Here is a 17,926-nt window from a genome sequence, read left to right on the forward strand (position 1 = left end):
CTCCCACCCCCCCACCAGCCGCAGCGCCAGCCCCCCTCCCAAAGCTGGTGAGCAAAATGGGGTCACATGTGGGGGGGTTCCACTGTATTGGTGCTTCGGGGGTCTTGCTAATGCGACATAGCACCCACCATTCATTCCACCACCAAATATCACTCCTTCCCTTCTGAGTCCTGCCATGCACCCAAATGGTATTTTTTGGTCACATGTGAGGCATTGCCGTACTCGGGAGAAATTGGGGCACAGATTTTGGGGTGCTTTGTCTCCTTCATTCCTTGTGAAAATGAAAAATTTTGAGCCAGAAATGCATTTTTGTGTAAAAAATTACATTTTTTTACACAAAAATGCAGTTCTGGCTCAAAATTTTTCATTTTCACAAGGAATGAAGGAGACAAAGCACCCCAAAATCTGTGCCGCAATTTCTCCCGAGTACGGCAATGCCTCACATGTGACCAAAAAATACCATTTGGGTGCATGGCAGGACTCAGAAGGGAAGGAGTGATTTTTGTATTTTGCAGCTCAGATTCTGGTGGAATGACCCCTGAAGCACCCATACAGTGGAACCCCCCCACAAGTGACCCCATTTTGCAAACTACACCCTTTAGGGAATTCATCTAGGGGTATAGTGTACATTTCAAACCCCCAGGGGTTTCACCAATTTTGATACAACTGAGCTGTGAAAATGAAAAATTAAATTTTTTACACAAAAATGCAGTTCTGGCTCCAAATTTTTCATTTTCACAAGGAATGAAGGAGACAAAGCACCCCAAAATCTGTGCCCCAATTTCTCCCGAGTACGGCAATGCCTCACATGTGACCAAAAAATACCATTTGGGTGCATGGCAGGACTCAGAAGGGAAGGAGTGATTTTTGTATTTTGCAGCTCAGATTCTGGTGGAATTTTGGTGGGTGCTATGTCGCATTAGCAAGACCCCCAAAGCACCAATACAGTGGAAGCCCCCCACAAGTGACCCCATTTTGCAAACTACACCCCTCAGGGAATTCATCTAGGGGTATAGTGTACATTTCAAACCCCCAGGGGTTTCACCAATTTTGATACAACTGAGCTGTGAAAATGAAAAATTACATTTTTTACACAAAAATGCAGTTCTGGCTCCAAATTTTTCATTTTCACAAGGAATGAAGGAGACAAAGCACCCCAAAATCTGTGCCCTAATTTCTCCCGAGTACGGCAATGCCTCACATGTGACCAAAAAATACCATTTGGGTGCATGGCAGGACTCAGAAGGGAAGGAGTGATTTTTGGATTTTGCAGCACAGATTCTGGTTGAATGACCCCTGAAGCACCCATACAGTGGAACCCCCCCACAAGTGACCCCATTTTGCAAACTACACCCTTTAGGGAATTCATCTAGGGGTATAGTGTACATTTCAAACCCCCAGGGGTTTCACCAATTTTGAAACAACTGAGCTGTGAAAATGAAAAATTTAATTTTTTCATTTTCACAGCCCAGTTGTATCAAAATTGGTGAAACCCCTGGGGGTTTGAAATGTACACTATACCCCTAGATGAATTCCCTGAAGGGTGTAGTTTGCAAAATGGGGTCACTTGTGGGGGAGGTTCCTAACTTTTAGCATCTTATGGTGCCTAGAAACCTACATGGTGCCTAAAAAATAATCTCATAAAAAGGAGGCTCCAAAATCAAGTAGGTGCTCCTTCTATTATGAAGCCTGTGGTTTGGTCAACGTGCACACTAGGGCCACATATAGGATATTTATGAAAACAAAAGAATTGGGGGAATCAATTTTTAGTCACATTTCTCTAGTAAAATGTACTGTGTTCCTTAGAAAAATGTATTAAAATTGCAAATCTGCAAAAAAAATGAAATTTTTAAATTTCACCTACACTTTGTTTTAATTCCTGTGAAACACCTAAAGGGTTAACAAACTTCCAAAATGCTGTTTTGAATACTGTGAGGGGTGCAGTTTTTGAAATGGCATCATTTATGGGGGTGTCTCACATACAAGTCCCTCAAAGTCACATCAGAACTGAACTGGTCCCTAAAAAAATCAGTGTTTGAAATTTTCTTGAAAATTTGAGAATTTGCTATTCATATTGTAAGACTCCTAGTGTCCAAAAAAAATAAAAGGAAGTTGAAATAATGATGGAAACATAAAGTAGACATATGGTCTATGTTAGTTATTAACTATTTTGAGTGGTATGATTATTTGTCTCACAAGCAGAAAATTTAACATTTTGCAAATTGCTAAATTTTCCATTTTTTTCCGACATTTTGGTATTTTTCACAAAAAAACAGACTGTATCGACGAAAATTTACCACTAACTTGAAGTACAATGTGTCACGAAAAAACAATCTCAAAATCACTGGGATAAGTAAAAGCAAAAAAAAGTTATCCCCACTTAAGTGATACCTGTCAGATTTGAAAAAAAGGGCTCTGTCAGGAACGCAAAAACTGGCTCTGTCAGGAAGGGGTTAATATCATCTAAGTTTTTTTATATCGGTTTTATGAAGGGAGATTTTTATGTAAAAGGGAAAACTTATGAAATTGCTATTTCAACTACAGTAGTATACATTTGTTCTCTAATATCCAGTGTGTGTTTTTATTGGTGGCTGTATAGAACATTTTACTTTTTTCTTAAAAACTTAGGGATGTATCCAATTAACCCTTTGAGTGCCAAGTGAATTTGTCAAAGTCAAGGTGCCCATACACGTTACAATTATTTATACAATATTATATACAATATGTGATGAGATCTAAAGTATGTGCTGCACATACTTTTTGTACTAGATCTCATCGCAAACAAAGATGTGATGAAATTTGATATTGTATACAATAATTGTACGTGTATGGGCATCTTTTGTGAAAATTGGCAAGCAAATATTTGTATTCATCATAATGACCTGTTATGTTTACTTTATATAGGAATTATAATCTTTTTTTACATAAAAAATTTTTATTTGAATTTATATAACAAATGTGAGTGACGCTGTCATTTTTAGCAGATATTTTGCACATCTCTCACAGATGTTGGCATTTTTAGCAAATATTTTGATAATCTCTCACAGATGTTGGCACTCAAAGGTTAATGGTGAGTCATTAGGTGCAAAAACAGTTTTTCATGATTGTCTCTGAAGTTTCACCGATTTTTTATTTTTACATGCTATCCAATTTCGGTCACTCATAAAGTAAACAATACAGGAAAACACACAGGCTCCCTGAAACCGGTGTGTGTCTTTGCTGGGCTGCTTTCGGGGATTTGGTTTTGCGGGCCCGAGTCAGGTAGAACAAAATCCCAGATAAGCCGGGTCCCCCACGATTTATAAGGGCTTATTGTATAGCTCCCGGCAAGACATTTACCTGCGGTAATTTATTGCAGGTAGTTGAATAATGCAAGTAAAATGAATATTATCAGTCAGTACATTTACATTCTTTATTTATGTTTACAAAAGAACTTGATCTATTCAGACATGTAGGTGTTTGTGTGGTAGGTAGTATGCATGATTCATCATCAAGTCATCAGTGCAGTATACTCTACGTGCCCACCTCCCTTTACAATCTCAACTTCTATGAAATGTTTGGCAGGTGTTTGCTGCTTATTAAAATGAGCAATGAATTAATTCAGTTGAGTGAGATTCAAATACTGCTGTATATCTGCAATTCTTATCAGTCTATGCTACATTCCCTTTTCTGCTTGTTATTACTGCTTTTGAAAACAAACAAGTTACATTCCATTAGTTTGTATTATAATTGATGTCAAACATGGTTTAAAAGCTAGCTTCTGTGTATGGTGTCAGCATTTTCTTTCTGTGTCCTTTGTATAAAAATAATAAGCAGTTTGGCTAGGTTTTCAGCCACCGTAATTTCCCATTTCATTTCTCACTATGAAATGTGTTGTTCTACAAGCTGCACTGAAGTACTGATCACAAATCTCCCAGAGCATTGTCTGGGAAAATGGCAGGCTTACTATACTTCTTTATTGTAACATTTGTGTTGGGATGAAATTGAAAATCAGAAATGATGTAGAATGTGTCCTCCCCTTTACATCCAATGTTCTCTTAAAAGCATTGATCTTCTGTTCCTGTGACCCTGTTCTCATACAGTCTGTGGATTTTTTTTTTCTTTCTGTATGGTGCATATAACATCTAAGATCTGCTGATGGGTGTTGCTGTCTTTGGGCTCTGAGCATTATGCATTTTGTAAGGGGGGGAACTACAGGAAGAGAAATGAGAAAAGAGAAATATACTGCTATTTCTCACCTCTGCATGTAAAAGGTTTGTCTTTCTAACTTGAGGTTGTTCTTAATTCTGGATGACGGAGAAATCTGTCTGTTCGTTGATATAACAGTTAAGATATTTGATTTGAGTCTTTTATTTGTTTTACATGTTGTTTTGAGATTTGTGATCGAGAGCCTTCAGCATAATTGAAGTAAAGGATGACCAGAAGCAAATCACCTCTATCTTGTTTACAACCTTTTAGTTAACAGATCTGATATGTAATGTAGTGTGTTCATTCTCTGGTTAGAAACACCCCCCTGCTTGATAGAAATGGTCCTTCCTGCTTTCATAAACAGTCATGTGTATAGTTCAGCCAGGCCTGATGCCGCTGGAGCTTTCTTTTTCTGAAAAGCACCAGTGAATTGTGTTTATTTTTTTTTATATATATTTCTTTCCTCTTTTTTTTTCTTTCTTTTTTTTCTACATCTGAGGGTGCCCTAATCCAGGGGCCTTTTATTCCTCAAACAAGGATTAAGCTACAACCACTGGAAAATATAGCTCCGTTTTTTATATATATTTTCTTGTTTTGTTTGCTAAGTCAAGACACAGCAGGCAATCCTGGTCGTGAATATTTTCTGATTTTTCCAGAAACCAAGTGGAAGATTGAGCTGCTGATGTCAGTTAACTCTGAGAAGTCGTCCTCTTCAGAAAGGTACATTACAGCGTTAGCTTGAACGAATAATCCTGTAGCAGCCTAATCGGGCCCCTTCTGAGCTTATTGTGGTACTATTCATTCATTTGTTTTAGGTGCATTGGTTTTGTGTTGCAAAGGGTTATTGATTTGTTTTGGTTAGATAGCTGCTGTATGCAAATGACAATTCCACGTAATGTAAATAATCTAATTTTGCGTGTGCTATTTTTCATTGTGTCATCACTGACTGCCTTGAGTCTATACATCAGTCTGTCTGTACTGCTTTCCTCTCTGTCTCTCAGCAGCAATAGACTCAGATGCTGAACTAAATAATCGTTATGTGAAATGCAGTGATATTTGTAGACAAGGGAGTGCCATTTACACATAGCATTGGAATGGCTAACCTATATAGATTAGTCGTGTATATTGTTCCATAGATGCAGACATACATGTCTGAATTTTGGCACATACAGTCCAAGTGTTTTTTGCACGTACTTGATAAATATTCTTCTGCTGAGATTCCTTGCGGTATTTATTTTGTAAATCAAGTATTAGGGTATATCCTAGTGCAGGGGTCTTCAACCTTTAAGACCGAGTGGGCCACATAAAAAAATTCAACGAAGTCCGAGGGCCACTAAGTTATACGGAGGTGTTTTAACTATTAAAACTATTTAAAAATGCAGCCATCTCACCTCACCCCCCACCCCATGTTCAGCAAACCATTTAAAAATGCAGCCAGCTCACCTCACTCCCAACTCCATGTTCAACAAACCATTTCTAAATACAGCCAGCTCACCCTCTCCTGAGGCACCTGCCTTAGTGTCCCTTGCAGAGGGCTGCTGCTGCTGGCGGCGTCTGTCTTTGCTGTCTTAACAGCTAAGGAGCAGGCAGGGACAGGTGCAGTGCGCGGATGGCGGCGGTTGTCACTCCAGTCTCCCGGTTGTCTGAAAGGGCGCGGGCGGAACTTGTGTGCGGCATCAGGAAGTAGACAATGCGCATGTCCGTGCACAGTCCCGCCCGCCCCAGCCTCAACCTCACCCAGCAGCATCCTCCGCCGCATCCCACTGCGAAGAGGACAGCACGGAAGGATTTTTTTTTTTCATTCAGCACGCCAATCATTTTAATAATGCTATTCACTGGCGGGCCAGGAAAAACAAGTCAGCGGGCCACTCGTGGCCCGCGGGCCATGGGTTGAAGACCCCTGTCCTAGTGTCTGAGATTTTAGGAACTGTTGTAATTGCCTCAATTTTGTAATTCAGTATTTTTTATGGCAAAATTAACCCCATAATCTCCACATAGGAACCTAAAAGTTCTGAAGTATTTCTTCGAATAAGATTAAGATCACATGACACAAACTTTTTGTTTTTTGTGTGTTTTTAATATTTTATTTGAAATGGGTGGGAAAAAAGTATGTTGCTAGCAGTGCTTGCTGGGCTGTTCTGTTTTTAGCTTACCTAAAGGAGTATATTAATGTCAAAGTGGTTATAGTGAATAGTATTGATCTGGTGTAATGGTGTGTGTACAGACGGTAAGATATGTCTTCCGATGTTGCCGATGTAGTGAACATCGGAAGCCATATCGCATGCTGATCGCATGCTTTTTCATACGCTGCCGATGCGCGCTCCCATGTTAGCGCAAATCGGCAGTGAAATAGAGAGGGCAGGCAACACTATATAGTGCAGATCTGCACTATATAGTCTTAATTGTGCCTCTCTAGCATGCTGTGCGATGCAAGTCCCGATGTGATCTGATCGCATCGGGACTCGCATAGCACGGCATATCGCCCCCGTGTGTACACACCATAAATGTTCCACTAAATCTTTAGTCCTATATAGTGAGTGTAAATATTTATTCAAAGCTAAAAATAGTACTCGACATTTCTGTATTGGATCACCGTACTGGCAATAGTACAGAACACCTACAACATAAAGCAAACTCCTCGGAAATGTTGTTTAAAGAGTCACTAATAGGAAAATTCAATTGATAACAATGGCAGTGAATTGCTGGTGGTGGACCATTATCACTGCATCTCTCGGCCACAAAAATCTTGTATTTTCCGTTGCAGGACATAGAGGGATTTTGGATATTGTGCAATGTTACTCTACCATAATTCTAAGTCATGGGCACATTTTCACACATCTCCAACAAGTGAATCGACCTCAAATAAGAATAGGCCTCCGTTTTACTATGCTCAACAGCTCTTATGGCTAGGAAGGAATACAAATTCACAAAATGATATTGGTTTACTACACTACATTAGCTGGTCACATATAAAGCCTTAATCTGTGGTTTTTAAAGGTTACGTTTTCACGCTGTGAACTTACCTTATCAATGTGACTCATATTCAAAGTACTGAAACTATTTTCTTTAGCTAATGCGATTTGTTGTTGAAACTGTTGGCGAGGTTAAAACATAGTTGAAATTTGTGCAGCACTGATATATGCAACAGTGAGTGATATGTTCGCTATCTATGTTTCCAATTCAGTTCTTAGTCATGTGTCTAAAATACTGTTGAATACTATAGTAAATAGTAACTGATTTGAATGAATGGTCGTGTAGTGCACTTGACCTCTGTTCCAGATGCACTACGTGGCCAATACCAAAACAAAAATGTCCCCCCATTGGCTGCTATTTTGTAGTGTTCTGTGCATTCTAGTTGAACATAGGAATGGGACTTTTCTGTATAACTTTTAGCATATATCATGGTTTCCTAATCTTTTTTGAATCACAGCACCCTAGAGTATTAGAATTTTTTCACGGCACCCCAAAAAAAAAAATGTAATTAGATAGGGTTTATATGCAATTCTTAGGGTCAGTTATGTGGTAAAGGGCAGGATTTGCTTCGGTTTGTACACATTTTATGACTGGCAGCCACCAGCACTGGTTTTTCTCATAAATAATTAACCATTAATAATTTGAGTTGTTCCTTGACCACTAACCCAGGGCACCCCTGAAAAGTGTCCCAAGGCACCCCAGGGAGCCACGGCACACAGTTTGGGAACCACTGCCATATATGTATTGTGGTGTGGCACTCTATACATGCCAGGCACTTAAAGGTTCTTAAACTCACTCATGAAAGCTAATTTACTAATATGGGAGTTCTACTGAAGATGAGATTTTGCACATTTAACCAATCAGAATCCATCTATCATCTTCTTGATGATAAGAAGAATCTAATTGGTTGCTATGGGCAATATCGCATTGTAAATCTACCACATTGTTTTCTCCGGGAACCGCCCACATAAAATACATTTTCAAATTTGGCTGCTTTTTAACCACCTTGGTTTAAACAAAAAAATAATACAGTCACGGTGCCATGACTTCTTTTAAATACTTTTTTTATGCTAAATAAGTGTTTTTTAATCAAAATGTTTATTACATTTCTTAACCAGTGTGAATACCGGGGGGGGGGGGGGGGGGGGTATTCAATCTGAGATTCCAACAGTCTTAATCCTGCCCATTTTCAATGGCTTCTTACACTAATTTGACCATTGGTATTCAGTGTTTTAAAGTTCAAAAAAACAGATACGACTTTAAAAAAAGTCAGATCTGACAGCCTTCAATGCAGTCAGTGACGGCAGCATTAAATAGGTGAATGCCGATATTTAACTTGTCTGGAAGTATCGGCACAGATTAAATACCCCTCTTAACCTTTTGTTTATATGTTTCTCTGAAAAGTCGATTACTATTCAGCTTTATTTCATTATAAGTAATAAGTAGGACTAATGTTTTAACATCAGTTTTACCTACATCTAAAGGTCCCTGCCCGACGGCATCAGTACATGTTGATGTTTTAACATCAGTTTTACCTACATCTAAAGGTCCCTGCCCGACGGCATCAGTGGCTTTCTCTCCTGCCTGGCGCCGTCAGCAAATTTTCTCTTTCTTTACTTTGCCATCCTACTGACCTCAGGTCAACATTGCGTGACCATATCATACAGGCCACCAAGAACTTTTTTCCTGGTACATTTTTCTTTTCTGTGAATGCGGATGGTTAAACCTTTTTTCACAAAAAGCATTTTCATTACATGCTTTTATTTAGTTGGAACACCGCAACTGAATCTATAAAAGGGAACGGAAGTTAGAATGGAAAAATCGGGCATCTGTTTGTAACCCAGTGTTGTTCTAATATATCCAAAGTGCTTTCTATATTTATCTATAGGTAGTTCTGTAAATATGAAAATGGAAAGTAATGGATCAACAGAACAAAAATGATGTAGGATAGATGTAGTTTGCATTAAGTATTAAACTTACTGTTGAATTCACAATTTTTGCAGCAATAGAAGGGAAAAAAACTCTGATCTTGTTCTTGCCGATTTGGGGAGATGTATCGAGCCTTCAAAAGAGGGAAGTGGAGAAGTTGTCCATAGCAATAAATCAGTTTATACCTTTTATTTGATAGAATGAATTTAATAAGTACTTGCTAGAAGCTGGTTGCTATGGCAACTCCTCTGCTTCTGCCCTCTTCAGAAAGTTTAATAATTGTTTCTCTTGGTATAGCCCTCCTGCAAAAGGAAGTACTAATTTCTTACATCTGGGTTATCAGATTAAGAGTATTGTGCATAAATGGTGGTCGAAGACTGTTCCAATATGATTGTACACTACTCTATAGTATTTAGGTCTGAAGGTGGCCATACATCAGAAAGACCTGCTTACAATCATTATTGTTTCCAACTTTCCTTCAACTGCCCTAGGGGGGCTGGCCTACTAGAGCAGCCCCGGCTTCCATCCTGTGTGAGTTGTGAAAAGGAGCAGGGGGGACGTGGAGGGATGTGTGGCTGCTAATATCTTGAACAGAAATATTCGCATCCCTCTGGCATTCTCCATCTCCCTGGAATGTCCGGCACAGCACCCTACAGCAGCAGTGGTTGACTACTCTCCTTCCTTCCTTCTGTGCGGTTCACGTGACTTGAGGGCAGCAGTGCACTTCCTCCTTGCGGTCTGACATCGTCTGATCAGAGGACCAACCCGCGGGACCACGCATTGCACAATTTTGTGCACACAACCTGCATACATTCCATCATACAATCTCTCAAGAGTGCATGATTGGGTGCAATGTCTTTCAGGTGTATGGGGGGCCTTGAGCCTTTAATTTTTAACCAGTTTGTTTATGCATCACCATTGCATACTTCATATATGTGGATTAATTCATTTAGGTATATGAACATTTAAATCGAGCGAACATAATTTATAGTGCTTTCCAGTTGGGTTGTACTTCAATATAAATAATGAGGCAGCAGTGATAATTGAAAGAATAAAATCTGAAAGTAGGAAATAGGTGTTGGGTGTGACAATAGCAGCATTATGCAACATAATGTTGACCAGTAACTGTTCTTACCCATTAGTAGATAATTGAGGGTGTGGTTTAAAAGCTGTGTTTTAATTAGCAGTAAAAATTTCAAATTTATGTCAACCTGATAGGCGTCTTCCAATCTAAAAGAAAAAAATTATATGATCTAAAGGTTTTTTTATTTTGCGGATCTAGATATAAATAATTGTACTAAAATTCAGCTACTGCAAACTGAAACTTAAGCAAAACAAAGTTGTTCTTTGTTTTGAATTCTACCGTTATTTTAACAATTGTGACATGGAATCGCATACACTGGATAGAGATGGAGTCTGGGTCTTTATTTGTGCATGTAAACAGCATACCAGGATATGCTTGGCAAGTAGACTACATCTCACGGGTTTTTCTGTAGGATTCAGACACGGTAAACTCCACAGCACCTAAAATACTATTGCATTAGCGGCATGCACCCCGCTGCTTTTCAATATTGGGAGCAATGACCTCCTGCTTTGGACACACATATTACAGGTGCTGCTAATCAGCCAAACCTTGATCACATCAGTTTAGGAAACATGGACTTGATCTAATTATCCTGCTGCTCTAAAAACTTCACTGGATCTTCCACATCACCCTTATGTTGAAATACAGTATGCTGTCCCTGCCACACAATGAAACCAATTTTCTTTGAGAAAAGAGACAGATTTATATCTGTTTAAAAGATTGCACTTTGCAAGTGGTAGAAGAATCAACCAAAAAGGGTTGTCCTAATGTCAATGTGGTCTCGTCATCATTGACCTTGTCAACATTCATCATGTGAAATGCCAACATATAGTCCCTGGTCACCCAGTGGCACATACCCGGCATCTTCCGGGTCCTGGAGGTCATGTGACTGTCGCTTCTGACAGTCATCTGATTGCGTTGTATTCCAGTGAATAGACCTGTCCTTTCCTTTATCCCTATCCCTATCCTTAACCCTAATCCTCCCCCTAGTGCAAGGATGGGTAACCTTTGGCCCCCAGCTGTTGAACTACACAACTCAGCATGCCCTGCAACAGTTTTAGCATTGGCAAATGGCAAAACCCTAGCAGGACATGCTGGGGTGTGTAGTTCAACAGCTGGAGCACCAAAGGTCACCCATGCTTGCTCTATTGCCTAACCCTCTGGTGTTGATATTTTGAAAATGTCAACATGTTAAAATCATAATTGTCAAAATTTTGGTATCAACATTATGAATGACAACATTGTTAATGTTGACCTAATGCATACACACCACAAGGATTTTCTAGACTGTGTAATAAAAGTAATTTTCTATTTAATGTGCAGGAGATGGGCGTTTTGTGTTGAATTTCGATAAAACAAGAATGTGTACTCTTAAACGAAAGCACAGATTCAAATAGAAATCTTGAAAAAGAAAATCTTAGCTGATTTATCTTTCCCTTGACATGCACAGTGGGAGCCAGTGGCGTGCCCTCCGCACAAGTTGATCTGCTTCCCCTGCAGGAGAAGGAGAGATCAGACTACATCACATCACTAGAATAGATGCAGTAACTATAGAAATAAAATGGAGTACACTCTTTTTTTTAATATAATGGCATTTAAATGCCACATAAAGTGTAAACAAAAGAACTCAACTATAAGCCAAGGTAGGGATTCAGTTGTTTTGTTGGCACCTAAATGGAATTGACGCCACTGGATTGCACATGATGATGATGATGATGATGATGATGATGATGATGATGATGATGATGATGGATTTAGCTGCACATAGTGGTTAAAACTATCTAACTGCTTAGGGTGCCCAAACTTCCTTTTTGTCTCTCAAAGTGCTAATTTATCGTACATTTCAGCTTGCACCTCGGGAGGCTACAAGCTGAAATGTTTTAGCCCATTGTATGCGCACCCGAGCAAAGCATCAATTGAATTGCTCTGCCAGACGCCATCTAGTGGCAGACGGGGTGGAAACGATTGAATCGTACCCTATAAGTTTAACTTGCCATGCATGTTTTAAATATTATTTAACTTTTTGTTATGGGTTGTTTTACACAGATATCTCAGATATTTTTGATTCTTTGAAACCATGGTATATATTAAAATATTTTAAATTTAAATATTTAAAAAAAAAAAATTGAATTTTATATGATGTAATTATGTGACTTTCAGTACAACATCTTTAGTCATTAAACATCATTAAAAACCTTTTTAACAATCTTAAGTCATTCTTGAAACTAAAAGTGTATAAGCAATCCAGAAGGGTATTGGTCACAGAATCAACATTATGAAGGTTGACCGTCATTAGGTCGACCATTATTGGTCTACAGGCCATAGGTCGACATAGTAAATAGATTGACATGGCTTAGGGCGACATGATGGAATGCCCAACACAAGCAAGAGGTCAACATAAGTTTTCAGTGTTTTTGGTGGGTAAAAGCATAAATGTGTACAGAGTTCCCTTGCATGGCTCCACTCGTCATGCTTTGGGCACGGGGCCTCACTATGCTCGGCACACTATTATATTCTCCCTCTATGTCCACTTGCATAGTTAAGTATGAAGAAACACCTGTTTAGGAGAAAACATTTAAAAACATGTCGACCTTTTGACCATATCGGTATAGCGTAAGTTGACCTTTTTCATGTTTTGACCTATGGACTGTCGACCTATTGAGTATCGACCTTTTTATTGTTGACCTGCTGACTGCATTCCATCCAGAAGAATCCGGCAGCGTTAGAAGCGTATTTAATGGGCTTTGAGAATACCAATTAAAAAATTGCGCGCTCCCGCGGCATCTCATAGTACAGTACAAAAAGTATGTACTGCACATATTTTTTGTACTAGCTTTACATCGTATCGCATAACATTGCATGCACAAGGCATGCAATGCGATACAATGTGTACTTTAAAAGTACAGAACGGATGCCCAGAACAGAGCGTGTATGGCAGTGGTGGGGAACCTCTGGCCCGGGGGCCATATTCGGCCCCCTTAGCTGGTCTGAGTGGCCCTCCTACCCACCCAGCGGCTTTGCCGGGAGTCAAGTACAGGGGACTTCTTGTGAGAGGTTGGTAGTTCTTGCGAGATTTCTCTTAATCAACAGCAATCTGAGACTGTCAGTCCTATTCAGGTGCAGCCGCTGGAGCGTGGGACGGCTGCAGCAGGACAATTTGTAAGAGAAATTTTTACATATGGCCCCCGAAGGATTTTTCCACCATACAATTGGCCCAAAAAAGGTACCCCGCCGCTGGTGTATGGGCTCCTTTAAGGTATGTCGACCTTTTTTTCTATGTCAACCTAGTCACTGTCGACCTTCACATTTTCGATCATCTATAACGTAACCAAGTTTAATGTACCTGGTAATTACTGTGATACTGTAGCACTACTTACTGTAATCTTAATAAACCATGGTAATGCAGAATACGTATTCTTCTGGTTAACGAGCAGTATATCCTCATGTTTCAGGGACCTAATTCAAAGTAGGCCAATTCTGCACCCTTAATGGGAAGGCATCATATGGTTCCATTGTCGACCATGAGTAGAGATGGTTCATATGCTGCTCATACACTTATGCTATGGGATTTGATGCGACATCGAAGTACGATATCCATCGAATCCGATCACATTTTTGGGTGCAAAAGTCAGCACCCGATGTCGAATGCCATCTTCCGATGGCACATCGGGTGCTGGAAGAGGGCGGGCAGGGGGCAGCGAAGTAGTGTATGCTTGCCGTAGCGCTTTCGGGAATCAACGGTGGCAGAAGATTTGTTTAAAACACTGGGCTGCCCTGTGATTGGCTGAGCCTCTCTCAACTAATCACAGGGCAGCCCAGTATTTTAAACAATTCTCCCGCCACCACTGACCCCCGCTGGTCGCAAGCGCTACTGCTAGCACTACACTACTCCACCTCCCCCTGATACGAGACACTTGTACGCCGCCAGCGGTCTCTAGGGCCCCCTCCCCAAACCCCACACCGCTGAATGCATCCCCTCCACCCCCCACTCCCGGATTGTATTCTAGCGATCGCATGTGGTCAAAAACCACATGGGACTGCTCCTACAATTCGATAGATATTATGTGCAGCACATAATATCTGTAGACGCGACATTCGACGGCGTGCCTGCACATGGCGTCAAAGTCCCTTAAAAATGCATACAATCATTCGATTTATCGTCCAGAATTGGTCTAAATCGAATGATTGTATACAATATCTCACAAGTGTATGGGCAGCATAATTGTTACTTTAGGCTAGGCATGTCCAACGTTGGCCCTCCAGATGTTGTGAAACTACACATCCCAGCATGCTTTGCCACAGTTTTGCTATTAGAGAAAGCTAAAACTATTGCAAAGCATGCTGGGATGTGTAGTTTCAAAACATCTGGAGGGCCAACGTTGGACATGCCTGCTTTAGGCTGTAGCTTGCAGCTCAAAGGAGAAGGTAAACTAGTAGGACATAGTACAGTACATAAAACATTTCTTCTGTCCTGTTTTACAGTGCTATCACGTATGCAGATCCCATTGGTCATCTGTAATTTTCTGTTACACATGTAAATTATGAACCAAGAAAAGTCTCTTTCACTATTTAGTGGTTCCCCATAGTTAGCATATAATTTCAAATTATCTGCTGCTAGTTACAGCTCTACTTAAGTCAATTTAATTATCAAATTTAACAACCAATAACATTGTGAACTTGTTTGTGCTTTATAGTTTAAAATAATATCTTAATATGGAGCTGTTGACCTTGCAGGATAAAGCTGAGTATGCCAGACTATTTTTGCAAATGTTCTGCACAATAATGTTAACAGTATTTTTGTGCATATTGTCTAGTCACTAGTGTGTACGCACTATATCATTAATGAAGTGTGCTCCTGCGAGCTGTTAATGACTATCTCTGTCATCTGTACATGCAGTTAAATCCTGACTGTATTGTTAACGACCGCATGCTCCTGGATGTGACCACTGGATGATGTAGTTTATGAAATCGTTGAATTTAATGTGTATGCACTATATTGCTTGCTCAAAGAGAACAGCCAGTTTAAGGGAAAATGGTTAAGGACCTTGCATGATTTGCGTTGTCTAATATGAAATTAATTAATGCTTATGGGAGTATGCAATTGTCCCCAATCATTTTTTGCGGTACTTGTGTAGTTTCATGGCGGCACTACCAACGGCACTACCAACGGATCTCATCGTATGCAAATTGCATGTGATTTGCATACGATTTGCCTACAATGCGATATAGCAGACCCCCATTATCAATGTCCGCCCCTAGTGTGGCGAGCCCCGTGGTATGCATCTTCCCGACCGATTCATACCCGCACTATACACATCGGTGTGGAGTTGATTTTATAAAGTGTGGCGAGCCATTGAGCCCAAAGTGCGGCGAGCAGATGCGTAAAACGAGCCCGAAGCCTGGCGAGAAGACGTGGCAAACGAGCTCGAAGCGTGGTGAGCGGACGCGGAATACACCTCAAGTAATACACGTCAAGTAATCTGCGTCCGCTCGCCCCGCTTGCACGTGGATAGTGGGGGGTGTGATAAATCCCATTGCATGCAACTTGCATATGATCTGCAGGTAGTGCCGGCGTGAAACTACACAAGTACCTTTTTTTGCATATTGGTGGGGTCCCTGATACACTAGTGTGTGACTCTCCTAATAGTATAGGATGCATCTGGTATAGAATCAGTGTGTATTATTAGGGAGCAGGTCATTAGTCGATAATAAAAAGGTCGCAATAGATAAGCGGTTGACATGCTTTTTTCACAGTTTTTTTTTGTTTTTGAGGGGTGTTATATCTGTTGACATGGAACCACAATTACACCCTGTTTTTTTTTTTTTTCCAATGTGAAAACGCTATGTTTTCCCCTTTGGGCACTAGGGGGACCAAAATTGAGCAATTCAGTTGCTGCTCAGTTAGTTAACATCCCTTCAGCACATTATTGCCAGTTCGCTGACGTTATCCGGGGGGTGTGGCGAGGAGTAGGCGCGTCATCGGGGACGCTGCCTCCTCCATTGACACCGCCAAGCAACACGGCAACGTTGCTTTGTCCTGCAACAGGAAACCCCACCAGTCAATGGTCCACTTAAGGGAGTCTGTTTATTGTGTTGTATTCAGTGCCGTCGAGAGGGAGAGGAGAGGGTACTTTTTACCCGGGTTTGTTGGAAGGGCCTGAGTCCCGCGCCCCCTCCCCTGCTGCAGAGAGAGTAGAGAGCAGAGGCTGCTACAGCAGCTCAGCCTCTCTCCCCTGCTCAGCACACACTTCTCAGTACCGTGTGCTGAGCAGGTGAGAGAGAGGCGGCAGCAGCAGCCTGTGCGCCGGCACACAGCCCAAACTCCCTGCATTCTTTTTTTTAACAGGGATGTGACCATGTCCTCTCTCATTGACCTTTCCCCGCTAGTTCACCATGCCTCTTTTTACTGGGGCATGGCGCACGTTCAGAGGACCTCATTGTATTCAGTAAGTCATAAGCTTTCCAACAATATATCTCAATTGATGAAATCAACAGAAATCATATGGACCCTTATGACCGCAGGGGTCATTTGATTAAACCCACCTTCAAACTTAAATAGTCCCTTAAGATGATAAGGTAGTGTGCAAAGTTTGTATACACACACATACACACATACACACACACGCACGCACATACATACATACATACATACATACATCATTAAATTATAGTTATGTAGATACTGATAGTTTCAGCTTAGAAAAATGGTGTAATTTATGGTTTATGAAATGTAAGCAAAGTAAATGAATGTATTACATTTCATATTTAGCTAACATCAGTAACTCCCTAAGTTATGTTATGCTTCCAGTGTCAGTATGGTTCTTCTTGTGCTGTTCCTATTCTACCCTACTCTGTTCAGGAAACCATGGCTAACAAGTAAAAAGGAGTGGTATTTTGGCACAGTGGCTGTCAGACAAATTAAAACTTAACCATTGAATCATTCTAGACCTCTTGCACTCCTTCCATTTCTATATAAAAAAATATTTCTAGTATCAAACCCTTTCTCAGCGAGGATGCAACAAAGACCATTATCCACTCACTGGTCATCTCCAAACTAGACTATTGTAATCTCTTCATGTCTGACCTCCCTAACAACTAACGCTCTCCATTCCAATCTATCATCAATGCCATTTCCCAGCTTATGTACATCTCCAAACTTACTACATCCATCTCCTCTCTTTCAAGCCATACACTGCATCCTCTTCACCTTCAGAATCCATTTAAAGCTACTTACAATAACTTAAGAAGTCCACACCACTCCTCTCCCTTTTACATTTCTGACTTTATCTTCCTTTACACTCCATTCCATCCTCTGCCTCTCCTGCCTATTGATTACCTCCTTTCCATTCTAGGAAAGGACACATTTTTCTAAAGAAACAGAAGATGGTGATTTCTTACACTGTGCAGTCATGGTAATGCATTTTACCCTAAATACATTTAGACACAATTTAAATATACATACATTTAAACATGTAGTCACTGACTATATAAATATGGTCTGCTGTATACATCAAGGCACTGCAGATCAGTTTCAGTGCTTTACAGCAATATATATTTTAAATGCTCTTGAGGAAGATGGGAGACAATTGCCCAGGGAAACTCATTGATATTGTATCTGTTATTCCATTGGACTTTTGTTTATTTGTTTAGATTTTGCCAATCTCCTTGGAACATTCTGCAGCGTTCAGGACAGCTATTGGTTCAGCCCATTCATCTGCAAAATTGGTTGCTAAAGGGACTGTTAATATATGA

At 40.4% G+C, this 17,926-nt stretch overlaps 1 protein-coding gene across 10 annotated transcripts in view; it reads left to right on the forward strand.

Annotated features, from left to right (window-relative positions):
- SRPK2 (SRSF protein kinase 2) overlaps positions 1 to 17,926 on the forward strand; it is a 151,757-nt gene that overhangs the window by 59,531 nt on the left and 74,300 nt on the right. Inside the window, exons 1-2 of one of the 10 annotated variants that reach the window (XM_083183004.1) lie at positions 4,235 to 4,253; positions 4,845 to 4,908. The exons of 6 other annotated variants lie outside the window; for them this stretch is intronic. In XM_083183004.1, coding sequence (XP_083039130.1) covers positions 4,871 to 4,908 — 38 coding nt within the window. In that variant the 5' untranslated portion in view covers positions 4,235 to 4,253; positions 4,845 to 4,870. Of the gene's footprint in view, positions 1 to 4,234; positions 4,254 to 4,280; positions 4,326 to 4,844; positions 4,909 to 17,542; positions 17,587 to 17,926 lie in introns of those variants that run through there. 3 more of the 10 variants (XM_083183003.1, XM_083183002.1, XM_083183005.1) reach the window with 3 other exon arrangements.

This window comes from Crinia signifera, chromosome 4 (genome assembly GCF_055691185.1).
Source record: "Crinia signifera chromosome 4, ASM5569118v1, whole genome shotgun sequence".
In the NCBI taxonomy this organism is placed as follows: Eukaryota; Metazoa; Chordata; class Amphibia; order Anura; family Myobatrachidae; genus Crinia; species Crinia signifera.